The sequence below is a fragment of the Schistocerca serialis genome, chromosome 6 (genome assembly GCF_023864345.2).
Source record: "Schistocerca serialis cubense isolate TAMUIC-IGC-003099 chromosome 6, iqSchSeri2.2, whole genome shotgun sequence".
Classification (NCBI taxonomy): domain Eukaryota; kingdom Metazoa; phylum Arthropoda; class Insecta; order Orthoptera; family Acrididae; genus Schistocerca; species Schistocerca serialis.
Genome location: NC_064643.1, coordinates 162,553,870 through 162,569,625, shown reverse-complemented (window position 1 = coordinate 162,569,625; position 15,756 = coordinate 162,553,870). Strand labels below are relative to the sequence as shown.

The 15,756-nt window shown below is 42.2% G+C and overlaps 1 protein-coding gene across 4 annotated transcripts in view; it reads left to right on the top strand.

The window, feature by feature from the left end:
• The window catches only part of LOC126484348 (nuclear factor of activated T-cells 5-like), a 405,657-nt gene that overhangs the window by 325,465 nt on the left and 64,436 nt on the right, over positions 1 to 15,756 (top strand). For 3 of the 4 annotated variants that reach the window (XM_050107806.1, XM_050107805.1, XM_050107808.1), the window contains exons 2-4: positions 11,427 to 11,534; positions 14,320 to 14,453; positions 14,593 to 14,729. In XM_050107806.1, coding sequence (XP_049963763.1) covers positions 11,427 to 11,534; positions 14,320 to 14,453; positions 14,593 to 14,729 — 379 coding nt within the window. Of the gene's footprint in view, positions 1 to 10,062; positions 10,210 to 11,426; positions 11,535 to 14,319; positions 14,454 to 14,592; positions 14,730 to 15,756 lie in introns of those variants that run through there. The other variant, XM_050107807.1, reaches the window with a different exon arrangement.

Sequence of the window (15,756 nt, the reverse complement as noted above, 5' to 3'; positions counted from 1 at the left end):
TACACCAAGGATAATAAGAACAAAGTTAAAAAAGTCTTCGAATATCCGGAGGCATACATAAGGGCGTCAACTCTGTCGGTGCGTAAGTGGCCTGAAAAGAGATTGGATGTTTACGGTAAGAACTATCCTGTGCCATGCAGTAGCTTGTGGACGGTGTAGAAATATTCCGTGAAGGCTAGGGATAAACGATTCACGATAGCATTGCGTACCACGAAAACTCTTCGTAGAAATCTGAGAACAGTTCGTCAAAGGGGAATTAAAGAACATTGCATTGCTATTTGAGATGACACATCACGACAGCAAAGTAAACAGCAATGTACACTTTCTGCAGTAGACGTGTAATTCTTCTTCCCGTGCACCATGTGCGGTAAGATGTCTTCTAGAGTAAAAGTTTGTATGCAGAGCCTACGGATGCGGCTTTGCCGCCGCAGCTGTCTCCGCACAGTGACCTTCGTAACAGAACGCGTCTCTTCTTGCAAGTCGCCACCGTTCAAGAAACGGAGGGACTACAGCGACTTTTATAAAGAAAAAATCACAGTGATCATATGGAGAAGATTCTGCGTGGAGATACCAGTACCTCCGGAAGGCCGCCGATCATGAGCCACAGCTCCTTCGGACAGTGGAGCCTGCTTGCAACGATCCGCGTCGAAGGACCGTTGACAGTTTAACCCGCTTCAAGCTTGTCTGGTTAGAAATCTAGTATCTCCCACCACGGCTCCGTTTCGCCGTGCAGCACAGGAAGAAGCCATAAGGGCAAAAAGCTACAGCCGAGCCGTCTGACAAGGTAGCTGGTCTTCCTCTATCAATTGCTGGTAGCCGAATCGAAGTTTGGTTTGTGTGACATTCGGAGACCAATCTCTGCTTTAATGTGGAAAAATCATTATAAATTCTGAAGCGCTGCTACTGTTCAGATGTCTTACATTTTGGAGGAACTACCAAAAAAAATAAAAAAAAGTTACTCATTGTTAACTTTGAAATGCTCGTGTCTTTTAAACTACCAAGACAGCGCACATTGATCCTCGGCAGCGCATCGTCTTTATCCGCGCCTCTCCTATTTTTGACCTTCACTCACTCCTCCCCCTTCCTAACTCCTCCTGTGCTCTTCTCTCTCACTGTCTCCTTCTGTTTTATTTGTTTCGGGCTGATTGCGAGACGTCAATCTCGTCACACTATGGATCACCCCAGCTGTTATTCCTAGATTATATTTGCGCCCAGTCATTATAGTGAAAACATTCTCAGCTCCGAATTATCCCGTTTGTCTGAATCTGTTTTCACGACAGTCTACCTGCCGAATTGTCTATTTGGCATTTTCACGACATCGTGGCTTTCTATGTTACAAATGTTGTTGAAAGCTATGTGAGGCGCTGCAGCAGACCCAGGTAGCAAATAATCTCTCGGCAACGTCTCGAGGCGTAGCAAGCAGAAGAGGAGGCCCGTCATGTGCAGTGTGGCTCTGCAGGAAGGATGTCTGTCTTTTGGGAGAGAGCAGTCCCAGTGTTCTCTGAGCAAACCCAGTTGACTCGGAATCTACCTGCGCGCTATCAAAAAAGAGACATGTCTCTGTACATGGTCAAGACTGAAACACTCATCACGAAATAGATGAGTGGTAGCGCGTAGAATAGGAATTACCGCGTTTCATCTGAATACCATAACGAGCAACAGTATGAACTACTGTCCCTTCTGTTCACTTGTAGACTATGAGACCACTAGTGCCCGGACGCTTTCTGCGACACACCACGCAGTACCCATGATGTTATACAGTAGCGGCAGAATTTGCCAACACCACAGGCCTGCTTTTCGACAGTATGAGAGCGAGGTGAGTTCGAATGAAGGTCCAAGCTTCTGAAAATAAGTGTGGCACTACTCGGCAAATACTACTCCTTTTCGTAGGTGCCCTGATGTGGTTGTCTGTGGACTGGAATGCCATCTTCCGTGCAGAACACGAGCATACGAATATCTGCTGTCAGTTGGTACGAGTATATTTTGACTTAGAGACAGGACGGGGAAATCACGGTGCGTTGCTTTAATTTTAGACGCCCGTGTATTATTGCCCACTTTGTCTTTATCAAGTGCCAGTTATCGTGTAATCAAGCGAACAAAGCTTATAATTCTACCTGCTTATTGCCGTGTTATCGCGATTTTTAATTATAGCTATGTTTGTAAATTTTGTATATGTTGTGTTGACAGCGATGCCTCGATGTAATTTGATTTTCTAAGTGCAACAGTTGTCGTTGTAGCCCCAACGTTGTCGCCACAGTTTCAGTATCATCTCTGCGGAATCCGCCGTCAACATCGTGTTCGTTAGAGACGGAGAGCTAGCCGAGGTGTCCCAGCGTAGAGGAGGAAAACTGCCATGCTCTAGTGTCAGGAGTCATTTCAGCATTCGCCTGATGTGGCTCGGGGAAGCTGTGATGTGAGCCTCGAGCTTCCTGTAGCCGTAACAAGTGAAACAGTCCAACAGTCTCATACATAGGGCAATTCGAGGAAAGACTAGATGACCGAATCGGTATTTAAAGCGTGGCACTTAATTTTGTCGTGATGAAACTTGTGGGCTCCTCTACGCTTGATCACGAGTGAATTTTAATAACAGCTTGGCATTTCATTAAATATGTATAAAATGATGCGATGTGTATGTGGTGTAAAAAGCTGCGATAGCTGTAGCGCTGTAGGAATCACACATACGACGTGTGTTCTAAAAATGAGGAAGATTTTTGTTTTTTGGAAAGAGTTTGATATGTTCGTCTACATCAATGTTCTCCCCTTCGAAAGAGCCCCTATTTGATATTATGCAAATAGACCAGCGCTTTTCCCAATTCTGAAACAGTTCTGAATGTCTGAAACAGCTTTTAGCTCTCTCAGCGACACGTTGTCAACCTCATTTATGCTTGTAAAATGACAGCCCTTTAAGGTATGAGAGTTTTGCGAACAGAAAACAAGGCACATGTGTCATGTTTGGCGAATATGGAAGCTGGGGTGTAATTACAATATCTTCTTTGGCCAAATATTCACGAAAGAGCAACGAAATATGATCAGGTGCATTAGCGTGCTGCTAAAGTCGTGCATTGTTTCGAAACAAATCCGGATTTTTTTTTTTTTTTTGGGGTTGTTGCACGCAAACGGCATTGTTCTTGAAAGGAGTACTCCTTATTGATAGATTGACCTTGCGGTAACTTCTCATGATGAAACACGCTGTTAAAATGAAGAACACAGTGAGCGTGTAACCACACTTATCGAACTTTTTTCAGTATTGGCGAAACAGATTGCTTCCGCTAGAACGATTGAGCCTTCGCATCCGTCAAATCCGTAAACCCATGTTTCATTACCTTTTGTGACACGTTTCAGTAGTTCTGCATCGATGTTGACTTCGTCTAGTGACCCCTGAGCAGTTTTCATTCCTCACTGCTTTTGTTCAAAATAAACAATTTTGGAGCAACTTTCGCCATCATACTTTTCATACACAAAACATCCAGAAGAAATTTATGGCGCAAGTGAGTTGATATGCCATGATGAGCGACTTCTCTGACTGTGATTCGGCGATCGTTCATAATCATTTGCTTCACTTTTGCACCATTTCGTTAGTGGATGATGTGCTGGGCGTCAGGGCGGTCATTATGTTCAGCGGCTTCACGATCTTCCTCAAAATTGTTATGCCACTCGTAAAGCCTTGCTGTACTCATGACAGACGCAACATAACTAATATTTAACATTTCTAAAACTCTGCTCTACCTTCTTCCGTTCCTGAAGCACAATTTAATACAAATCCTCAAATACATTTTACACAAAGTAAATAACTGCCGATACTACTACAAAACATGTAACTCTGTGATAGCTGACGACAAACTAAATGTTTGATATGGCTAACACTGTATAAATACTTTTCAGACATGTTTACCAACACAAGAAAGAAACCATGGGAATCGGACGAATGTTGCAACATGCGAAATTACAAAATTCCCATTATTTTTTGAACACACCTCATAAACTGAAACCAAGATTATTTTTTCCCCACTCTTACTCTACGAGTGTCGTCGTTAATTGCCCTGAAATTTCTCGGTTGCACTGTGACGCCGGATAGAATTCTGTCGGATACTAACTTCTTATGATTTAGTGCAAGAATGTGATCGGTGTCACGACGACTTCTCCCACATAGAAATGCGCCCGTTATGGCATGTAAAAAGACTTCAGAATCTGCCCTTCTCTTCCGCCCGGAACAACAGCCGAGGGAGAAGCGAAATTTGTGCCCAATAATCATACGTAAAGAACCGAGTTGTCAGGTAGAGACGCGCGGCGGAAATTTCCAGAACGAAAGACCATTAGAGACCATTAGCTGTAATAGCGTAATATGATGTCGGGTTTCACTTCTGTCTTTAAAAAAAGCAGTGACCAGGAAGCTATGAATGCGGGCCCGGTAAAACTCTTTCTCCTGAAACAACGGATAGCGACGAGGATGTTCCCTTTCTTTGGGACAGTAGTGGCGAACTGGTCTAAACCGAAGGTCCGTTTTAGTTGTGGCGTACCGACATAGGCTACCATTGGGAATATGGGACCTTAGTAGAAGCATTTACAGTTGTTAGCAAATCGTGTTAGTTTTCAAATGTGTCCTACAATGTCCGTCAAACGGGATAATGACCCGTACAGCAACATTTATTAAATACATCTGCACTCGATTCTTAGTGCTGGTTTATAACATTGAAACATAAAGAAAACAATGTATCCAGCCACTGCTGAATTCTTTTGCATTCCAGAGTGATATCTTCAGCATCAGGGCATGTATTTCGTTCTTCTCATTCTGCACCACATCAATTCTATATAAAAGTGGTCTGCAATATTATTATTCACTCTTCCTGAGACTGGTGGAAAAGTACACAAACGTAAATTATAGCTTTTCCCGCAAATAAAAATTAGAAAATTAGGGAAGCTGTTAATTTTCGTATGTCTGCTTCTCCAGTCACTGCAATACTACAGACAAGAATTTATGTCTAACAAATGGCAGGAAACAATAAATGAAAGGATCGTAATGCACTACTTAAGATGTAGATCTATGTCTGCGAGAGGCGTTCGGAAATTATTTACAATTGCGTTGTTGTACGCATACCGCTCAAACTACGGACACGTCCTCTAGTAGGACGATGAACTGATTCCAGCATACCTCGCAGACACTGGACAACAGTTGTGAACTAAATATGTACTGAAAGGACAACGCTTGTTTGTTGTTAAGTGGGAAAAGCTGTGGACAAAATAGAAGGCGACTATCCTGGAGAAACTGGTGACTCGCGACGAACCATAGTGTCACTATCATACACATGGGAAGAAAGTCCGGTCCACGGAATGGATAAGTAGGTGTAAAACTTGCTTCCACAAAGAACAGTTGTCAACAGCAGGATGTACTGTGACACACACACACACACACACACACACACACACACACAACTTTCAGCTAGGGTGACAGGGCAACCACGATGCTTCCGTGACGAAATAATGACATTACCAGAAGGTGGCAATGGTGTATTGGCATCGGTGGAGAGTACATAGAGAATTATTATTGTTAATCATTTCCGAACACCCTTCGTACATCTATATCTGTTCTTAGCAAGCAGTTTTACAGAGTGTGACACAGAGACTCTACAAACCCTTGTGAAGTGTGTAACAGAGGGTACGTCCCATTGCACCAGTTATCAGTGCTACCCCCCCCCCCCCCCCTCCCCCTTTCGATTCACATACGGAGCGCGGGAAGAACTACTGCTTAAATGCCTCCGTGCTTGCTGTAATTAATCTAATCTTGTCCTCAGGATGCGTACGGGAGCGTTACATTCTGAAGCCGGTAACTGATACTTTGTCAATAAGCTTTTTCGGGATAGTTCACGTCTATCTTGAAGAGTCGGGCAGTTCAGTTCTTTTATGCTACCATCTTTCGCGGTTCAAACAAACCAGTGGGTCATTCGTGCTGCCCTTCTCTACATACGTTCAATATCCCCTGTTAGTCATATTTGATGCGGGCTCACACACTGACGCAGTGTTCTAGGATGGGTCGCACGAGTGATTTGTAAGCAGTTTCCTTTGTAGACTTACTGCATTTTTCCAGTATTCTATCAATAAACCAAAGTATGGTTCAAATGGCTCTGAGACTATGGGACTTAACATCTGAGGTCACAAGTCCCCTAGAACTTAGAACTACGTAAACCTAACTAACCTAAGGACGTCACACACATCCATGCCCGAGGCAGGATTCGAACCTGCGACCGTTGCGGTCGCGTGGTTCCAGACTGAAGCGCCTAGAACCGCTCGGCCACACCGCCCGGCAAACCAAAGTATGCCACCTGCCTTATCCGTGACTGAGCCTGCGTGATCGTTCCATTTCAAATCCCTACAAAACGTCACACCGAAGTATTTATAATGAGTTCACCGATTCCTGCCGTGACTCATTGATATTATCGTCATAGGATAATGCCTTCCTTCGGTTTTTGAAGTGCACAATTTTACATTTCTGAACATTTAAGGCAAGCTGCCGTTCTTTGCACCACTTAAAAATCTTATCAAGTTCTGACAGAATATTTATCTTCGAGAACTCTGAGGTTTACTATTATTTTTGTCATCAAGGTCATTAATATACAACATGAACAGGAAAGGTATCGGTTCACTTTCTCGGGGCACACCCGAAATTGCTTCCATATCTGTCGATGACTCTTCATCCAAGATAACTTGCTGCTTTCTCTGTACCAAAAGATCGAGTCACAAATATCGCTTGATGTGCCATACACAACTCGTGGTCTTGCGGTAGCTATCTCGCTTCCCGGGTTCGATTCCCGGCGGGTTCAGGGATTTTACCTGCCTGTAGATGACTGGGTGTTGTTGTGTCGTCTTCATCATCATCATTCATCCCCATTACGGTCGGAGGAAGGCAACGGTAACCACCTCCCCTAGGACCGGACCCCATCACCATGCCATACGATCGTAATTTTGATGGTACTGAGGTCTATGCCTTTCTGAAATCGAGAAATACTGCATCTACCAGGCTCTTGATCTAAGGCATGTGTGTCATGTGAGAAAAGTGCGACTTGGGTTTCACGTGATCGAAGTTGTCAGAATCCGTATTTGTTGGTATGGAGAAGGTCATTCTGTTCGAGATATCTCATTATGTTTGAGCCCAGAATATGTTCTGAGATTCTACAACAAATCGATGTCAGGGATATTGGAAGTCAGCTTTGTGGGTCACTTCTAGTGCCCTTCTTTAGATGGCGTGACCTGTGCTTTCTTCCAGATGCTGGACACGGTCTTTTCTTCGAGGGATCTACAATACATCATAGTTAAAAGAGGGGCATCTCAGGTGCAAACTCTGTAGAGAATATGATAGAAATTCCACTGGGCCCTTGTAGCTTTGTCCTGTTTTAATGGTTTCAGCTGTTTCTCATTATAAGACCGTTACTTTTTACGGTATACAGTATGAATCAGAACTCCACCGACAAACTCAAAGGTTTTTCAGGGATACCTTCTGTGTATTTTGGTATGAGGTAAGGTGACCATATTTCTGGGAGTCGATGTTGGGACCAACTTTTTAATCCTTCTTTATTATGAATGGATAATTGTTTTAGAAGTAAATAAATGATGGGTGATAGTTTGAGTGCTTAAATTTGATTTAATTAAAAACAGACTTGTATCACATTGTTTATGACATTGGATTATGAATACGTTACTTACCTCTCCTGATTGAAAATTCAGTGCCGTTTGGGTATTGCGGAGGTGGTGAAGTCCATACACAGTGAATAGAGAACCTATCTGTGCTGTACCGCCTGCAATACTAACGTCAACGAATACACATGAAATCATTAGGTTTACCGCTTAGCAAACCCATATCAGTAATACCAACTTCAGCGCAAGTATTATTGAAGATCTCCATTGCATCACCAAGTAGGCCACGTGAACGCATTTCGTAATACGGCGCGTCATGGTATGTTCGATTAGGAATACGATATAGAAATAAAGTGCAAATACTTTTACAATGCCAGAAATACAAAAAGTTATGTTATGTTGAACCCTCGCAAGACCGAGAATTTGTTTTTGTTTCTAAAAACCAGGACATTTAGGGGTAACGGCAGAACCCGATGGGGACAAGAGGACTGGACTCCAAAAACAGGAACTGTTCCGACTAAATCCGGACGCCTGGTCGGTCACTTTGTATAAGGCATCCACAGTGTTGGCGGCTCGAACAGAGTAATAATGTATTCGGTTTGTTACCGCAATGACCACTGTTTCTGTGAAAATACCGTCACAACAGTGGAGAAGTGTGTAATATGCAATAAGCAGAACGTAAAACGCACGAACCACAACACGGAGTAATGTAATAACCATCAGTCAGTACAAAAGTACTGTGATGTGGTTGCCATCGCATAGGACCGTTGAGATGCTGTTCTATTGCATTCAGCGTACCCACAAATCAGGTGCGTATAGGCCAATTCTTCATTAGTAAACCTGTCTCTGTGTAAACGCACAACGGACACTGCCGGAAATGCTTGAATATCGCAGTTTGGGACCCCTTCGAGATCAGATTGATAGAGGAAGTATAGAAGATCCAAATAAGAACATAAGATTTCCTCGCAGGCTAATTTAATAACCGCCAAAGCTTCAAAAAAAATGGCTCTGAGCACTATGGGACTCAACTGCTGAGGTCATTAGTCCCCTAGAACTTAGAACTAGTTAAACCTAACTAACCTAAGGACATCACAAACATCCATGCCCGAGGCAGGATTCGAACCTGCGACCGTAGCGGTCTTGCGGTTCCAGACTGCAGCGCCTTTAACCGCACGGCCACTTCGGCCGGCCGCCAAAGCTTCACTGAAAGATGCTCGTGCAACTTCAGTGGCAGAAACTACAAGAGAGGCGTTGTGCATTACCGCTTATTTTGCTGTTAAAATTTCGGGAGTGAGTCAACGGAAATGTTTCCTCGTGCGTAGGGAACGTTGTTTCTTCATACGTATATCTGGCTAAATGATCATGAACGTTAAATTAGATATACGAGCCCACACGGAGGCTTATCGACAGTTGTTCATCTCCGGACACTATTCGCGACTGGAACAGGAGAGAAGGGAAGGGTCATAGGTACACTAAGAACCCTCCGCCATACACCATAGGGTTGCTTGTGGAGTATAGATGTAGATGTAATATGTTGGTTGACTCTTCCAGGACGGCAGGTGTCTCTGGATTTCTCAGTGAAGCATACCGCTTGCACAACGCCTTAGGGTCAGCCGCATCACCTACATCTCGCTTTCGGGCTTGTAAACGAATCCTTGGCGAAACGCGCTGCTCTTCTTTGGACCTCCTCTATTTCCTCGATCAGTCCTATCTGATAAGGATCCCAGACTGACAAGCAACATTCACTTATCGGTTGAACCAGTTTTGTTAGCTACCCGTCTCGTGCACAGACTACAACGTCGTGATGATTCTTCTTTTGGATCTCAGTCTGGCGCCATCTCTCTTTCGACTAATTTTACGTGATCGTTCCACTTTAAATCGCTCTGTACGCACACTCCTGTATAGATTTAACGGATATGACTAGTTTGCAGCGATTGTGCGGCAGTCGTGTTTTCAAGCAGTCTCTCTGAATTGCCATGTAGTCATTATGCAACGTTTTACTGTTCGTCCAAGCCAAACTTTAAATTGAGGAGCGAAGCATAAAAAAATCTATGCTTTGATCGCAAAAGCTAACCAGTATCGTCGGACAGTGATGTTCCGTAATTTAAGGCCTAAATCGCACGCAGGGAGAACAGATTTACGTAGAATGGTGCTGCCTGGTTTTATACAAGTATCAGAAAACAGTGTAGAGAGCGCGGAGTGGCTCCCGGTGATTGAGGTGCTTCCAAACCTGTTGAGCAGCAAACTGCGCCGCGACTGCCGTGGTAGCGGCGACGGCGGGTCACATGGAGGGCCACGTGAGCCGGGACGCCGGCCAATCGGCTGGAACACGGCGCTTATTGAGGGCACCGCGCCTGCGCCTGCGCCGGCACTTGTTTGTGACTGCGGCTGCTCACAGTTGTGTTGCTGCCCCGGTGCGTGCGGGTTGGTGCGAAGTGACGTGCGTGCGTGTGTGCGGTGCGCGGTGACTCATTAGGAGACACAGTCTTTGCGCCGGCTTGTGCTGCTGTTGATAAACTGCGGTAGTCGCTTCTCAGTCACGGCAGAAGACGGATGCTGCCGGCGGGGGATGACTACACAGAGGTTTGCGAACACTTTGGCTGCGCGGCGCGCCACCTGACACTAGCGTTTCGTGTGCCTCCTGTCATTTACAGCGACTGTCGGCGTCATTTACTCACTGCTCGACGTTCGTGGAAAAGTGTGAAAGTGAATTTGGAGAACCGGAGCTAGTGACAACGTGCATGTTTATGAAAATAGCGCCGATATTTTCATTTGCGGGACCGCTTGCATTCTGGCCAGTGCTCCGAAACGTGACGAACGCGCACATCCTACAGTGGCGCGCTGCGTTTCGGTCACTCCAGCCGCGACCGCTGGCATAATGCGCATTTCTGGAATCTGTCGGGAAAGAAGTGCGAAGCCACGGCGCAAGTTGAAGCTGCGTCCGAACACTCGATAGGTGTAGAAATACTTCATCCATATATCAGGTGGACACTAGGACATTTCACCAATTTGTGGTGGTAATCGATCCCGGCTGGATCGAAACGATCAATAACAACATGCTTCTTGTGTGACAAAAACAATATGTATTCCCATACCAATCTCTTAAACGTACCGACAAGATGATGACGCCAGTTAAGACAGCATGTACCACGGCTCGTACTTGCTTCACGTACTTTTTTAAACTGAATGTCTACTTTCCACATATGGTTGAGAAAATAGTTACTATTTTTGCAACGTGGACTGCAAAAAAATATTTGTCCTAATTCGCCAGAAATGTTTGATATTCCCCATACCGAGGATGATCCTCTGTGCATTATTTCTGCAGTGTTGCCTTATGATTGCTAGTTAATAGCAGGGCACAGCTTTAAAGGATCTGATTAATGTCTGTGGCTCTTGCCTTCACTAGATTGCTTACTTTTAGGCAGTATGTTAAGGGCCCAGAATCATAGGCTTTAATCGAGTACCAGTACTTACCAGATCCTCCAAGTACTATCACCAACATAGTGTTACAGTGAAGCCTCAGCAGGAATGTGTGTTTACCATTCTGTTCCTTCTAAACATTACATTTGTAATTAACTACTACACATTTGTAAGTAATTACTGCTTGGTGTTGTTTTTGGTATAGGAACAACTAAAAATTTGATTGCAGTGTTTGCTTTAACAGGTCATAACTGTTCCATGCTATTTGTATCAGCTGGTGCTTTCAGCTGTTTTTAAGTTAAGCCTACAACATTATATCTGCCAGCCAGTCATCTTTCAAGTGCTGTATTAAATCTGTACGGTTGTGTGTTCTGCTGCAGGCACAATGAAGCTCATTGTCAGTACACCGTTGCCGCCTCGGCCACATCGAAGATCTGTCAAAGGTTTGGGTGCTAAGCGACCAGCTTTAACGCAGACTCGGGCATCAGGTAAGATGTGCCGAAGTACTTCACTTTCGCAATTTATTCTTCTTCATTCCTGTCTTAATGGTTATTTCTTTAGGGGCTCTCATTAATTTTGTCTCCAGTTGTGTGGGAAAGGATAGATGTAGCAAAATACTGTTGTGTTTCTTGAAGAATATGATGGAATTTACCTCACAACTTAATTTAATGTTATTTGTTGTTGTTGTTTGAGGTGCAGTGAATAATTTGAAGCTAATAACAACAACATTTATTCACAAATATTTTTGGTGCAGTGCCTTACTTGAAGCTAAGAAAATACAGTTTTGGAGAGCCTGATGCCTGTACATTGGCATCTCTGTATTTTGGCAGATGGGAAATTTTGTGAAAGACTTCAGTTCAGGTTTTAATGCAGGAGGTGATCCCAGACCTCCACTGTTGTAACCTCATGTATTAAGTAAAAGAAGTAGAGGAATGAATACATGGTAGGAGACAAAAATTTGTGACTCCTGTTTGTCTCCAATGGTTGAATAATTCACCTACTCCTATTTTAATTTTTCTACTGCATGTGTCATATTTGCAAACTTGGGAACTTGCCCCTCGTGGTCACTTTTGTGTATCAATACTAAAAAGTAAATTAATGTAGCATTGTTGACTGGGTTGATTCCAATGGGTTGTTCTTCCCTCTCTGGCTGACCATATACTATCAATGAAAATTTGTGCCACTGCCAAAATCTGAATCGCCTACATAGGTGGGAATTCGTGTTCTGAAAACCATTAAATCACTTCTTTCAGTTTCTATGATTCTTGTAAACAATGCACTTTTTTTAATTTTGGGAATGATGGATCTGATTATGTATACTTTGAAGAAAGAAAAATACTTTTATTAACTTCTTTTTCTTTTCCAATGTAAATTCCTTGTATCTAATCTGGTAATGAAGGTGAAAGCTGTCAACCTGACACTAAAGATTCTCTAAAATTATTTTCTAGAAGTGTTTTTTTTTCACATTTCTGGTATATTATTTTAAAAATACGTGTGATGTAGTGTGCAGTTCTGTTTGCTTTGGCCACATTATCTGTTGTTTGTTTCTTTTCTTTTCATATATGTACATTTTTACACTGCATTATGCACACTGTGTGTTTATAAGTGGTTGCAATGTAGCTGTGTATAAATTGTAGTTAATTACATTGGGAAGTTACCAATGTCTTCCAAAGTAACCTACACAATTGGATATGAACAGATCAGTCTGTCACCACAACCTACATTGCAAACAATAAAACAAGAGCAAAAGAAATAATGTTAGTGTTCTGTTTGCACAGATATAATGTCACATGCCACATCGGAAATTCCAATGTCAGTTGTTGGTAGGTTCAGTTGACCCATAAAATATTACCAACTCCTCTATCAGTTTCGTTATCATTTTAATTTTGGAATTGCCCATGCAATACACATGCCAAATCAGGAAAATTGTAACATTACAGGTTCTTTGAAAGAGGATTGAGGTCGGAGATAGTTAACACAAATGCTGAAACACACAGTCCAGAGAAATTATCATATAATGTGCTATTGCTTTATGCAATTAGAACAGTAGCACTCAAAATGGGCAGTGCAAAGTGAAACACAATTATAATGTGGATAGATAAAATCTCTGCACCACATGGCAACAGTAGAAACATACAGGAAGACTTAAAATTGCTAGCTACCTTTCTCAGGCTGAATCAAACATATTTTTCTCCCTGTCAAACTATTTGGTAACTCTCCAGTACCAGAAAAAGAAACATTTGGTTCCCACAGTCTTATTATATATTTCTAAATGTTTCCATCTCCTACCATTTGGAAAACATGTTTTGTTTATGTGCATTGTAGATGTCTTCAGTTCATGTACCACTTTGGTAAATTATTACAGAAGTGAGACTTCAGAAGTGAAATTGTGTTGTTAGATAATTTTTAATGTTATATTGGAACTGTCTAAGCTTTGAAAGTTCTTTTGGACTTGAACCCAAATGCTTGCCACCGCCATGGCTAGTGTTCTGACGTGAGTCAGGAGGGTGTCACATACCTTCACAGTTCAGTTCTGCCAAAAGCGCTCTTCCATCTTCCAAACTCCTCATTGCTTGACAGACTGGCACTCCTGGGGGAGCACCACTGCCCGTAAAAGGCAAGGGCTCTGGTTTGTGTCTCACTCTAGTGCTTAGTTTTAAACTATCAGCAAGTTTAAAAACAGCGAACATGCTTCTGCAAAGTGAATTGATACATACTGGTCTCCATATACTGTTTGCTACTGTCCATAATGTTAGTATCACTGAATTGGTCACTAGAAGTGCTGATTTTTAGAATGGGATCATATGTATACAAGATGAAGTACAGTTCTCTGAAACGTTTGCATCCCATTTGGTCTAGAAGCCTCTCTCTGTGACATCTTACTTTTTGTACGTAAAAGAGAAAAAATTGTGTATGCTAAATATGGAGGTCCCAAAAGTTAGTACAGAGCAAGTGAGACTATGCCTGCTTAAAGAGCTCATCTTTCAACTTACATCTGTACTTTAAATGTGACTTGTATATTTGTTTGGTACATCAGTGGGACACACAAATGACACACTATGATTAGAAAGGGAAGGATAAGTCATCATTCATCTGAGACTTCAACTTCTTAACAGTGGCTTTATTAAACTGTTTGTAATCTGCTGTCACAGCTGGTATATGAGTGATGACATATCTTTCCACTAGAGTGTTATTAGTCTTATGTGCCTATTATAGTTTTACGTACAATATTTCCTTTATTGAAGTTAGCTTTGTTTCTGTAACATGCTACAGTGGCAGGGGGAAGAGACATTCGTGGCTTTGGTGCTGATCCTTGTGAAAATTCTAATGATTCTGGACTAGGTTTTGACCATCACCTTGATTACCAGTTGGCTGCGAGACCAGGATTGAAAGTGGTCGATCAGGAGGTAATAACCACAGCATTTCTTTGATATTCATGCCGACGATGTAATCATTACTTCACAAGTTGAGATTTTCTGTAATTCGGTTTATGCCAATTATCAGGTAAATATGTGTGTTTTTTTGTTATGATATACTTATTTTTAGGTGTTATGGTCAAATGATCATCCTGAAACAAAACGCAAGAAATTGGATATAAAGTTGGAGTCAGATGATGCCAATGACAATTTTGGTTTTTCTGAAACGATGAGCAGAGGGAGGAAGGACCTGCAAATTCCTGGAAGGTATAGTAGATGCTCAGTACTTTGTCCACTTTTGTTGTATAGTTTAGAAGAAATTGAAATTTTAGAGTATGTAACTGTAATTAGATTTTTGGGGTACATTTTACAAAGGACTGTCAGTGTCTCTAAACTGAAGTGGAAGTTGTGAATGCCTGCTAATAGTGACCAGGGAAAGCTAGAATGGCAGAACAGCTGATTTGTATAAACAATAACAGTGTTGTTTTAGTCTCAGTTGCAGGAGAAATAAGTATTCAATTTTGACACAACTACTTTTAACTTAGTGCGATGAAACTGAATTTTTGCAGAAAAATGCAGATACACAAAAGTATGTAATAAATGTAATAGCACAAGTGTTATCATTATTACATTCTTTCAGATGTGGTCTGTCTATGGAACCGAATTAGACTTCGTGTTTATGCTACATGCATTTCGCTTCTTAGTATTTGTGAAATCTCATGTATTACACACCACTGATGATGCTTCATAAATAGGACAAAGTGAAATGTATGTAGAATAAAAACAAACTACCTTTTTTTTAGTTGCGTAGACAAATGACATCTCCAAGAAAGTCTAATACTACTATATAAAGACAAGTTGTAGCTTTACATCACCATGAAAAGTTTTTTACTAATTTACTTCAAACCTTTACACAATGCTCTAATAAATACTCTGTCAGACAAAGGCTACATGTTCTTTTAATATATGTTGTTGTTGTTGTGGTCTTCAGTCCTGAGACTGGTTTGATGCAGCTCGCCATGCCACTCTATCCTGTGCAAGCTTTTTCATCTCCCAGTACCTACTGCAACCTACATCCTTCTGAATCTGCTTAGTGTATTCATCTCTTGGTCTCCCTCTACGATTTTTACCCTCCACGCTGCCCTCCAATACTAAATTGGTGATCCCTTGATGCCTCAAAACATGTCCTACCAACCGATCCCTTCTTCTAGTCAAGTTGTGCCACAAACTTCTCTTCTCCCCAATCCTATTCAATACTTCCTCATTAGTTATGTGATCTACCCATCTAATCTTC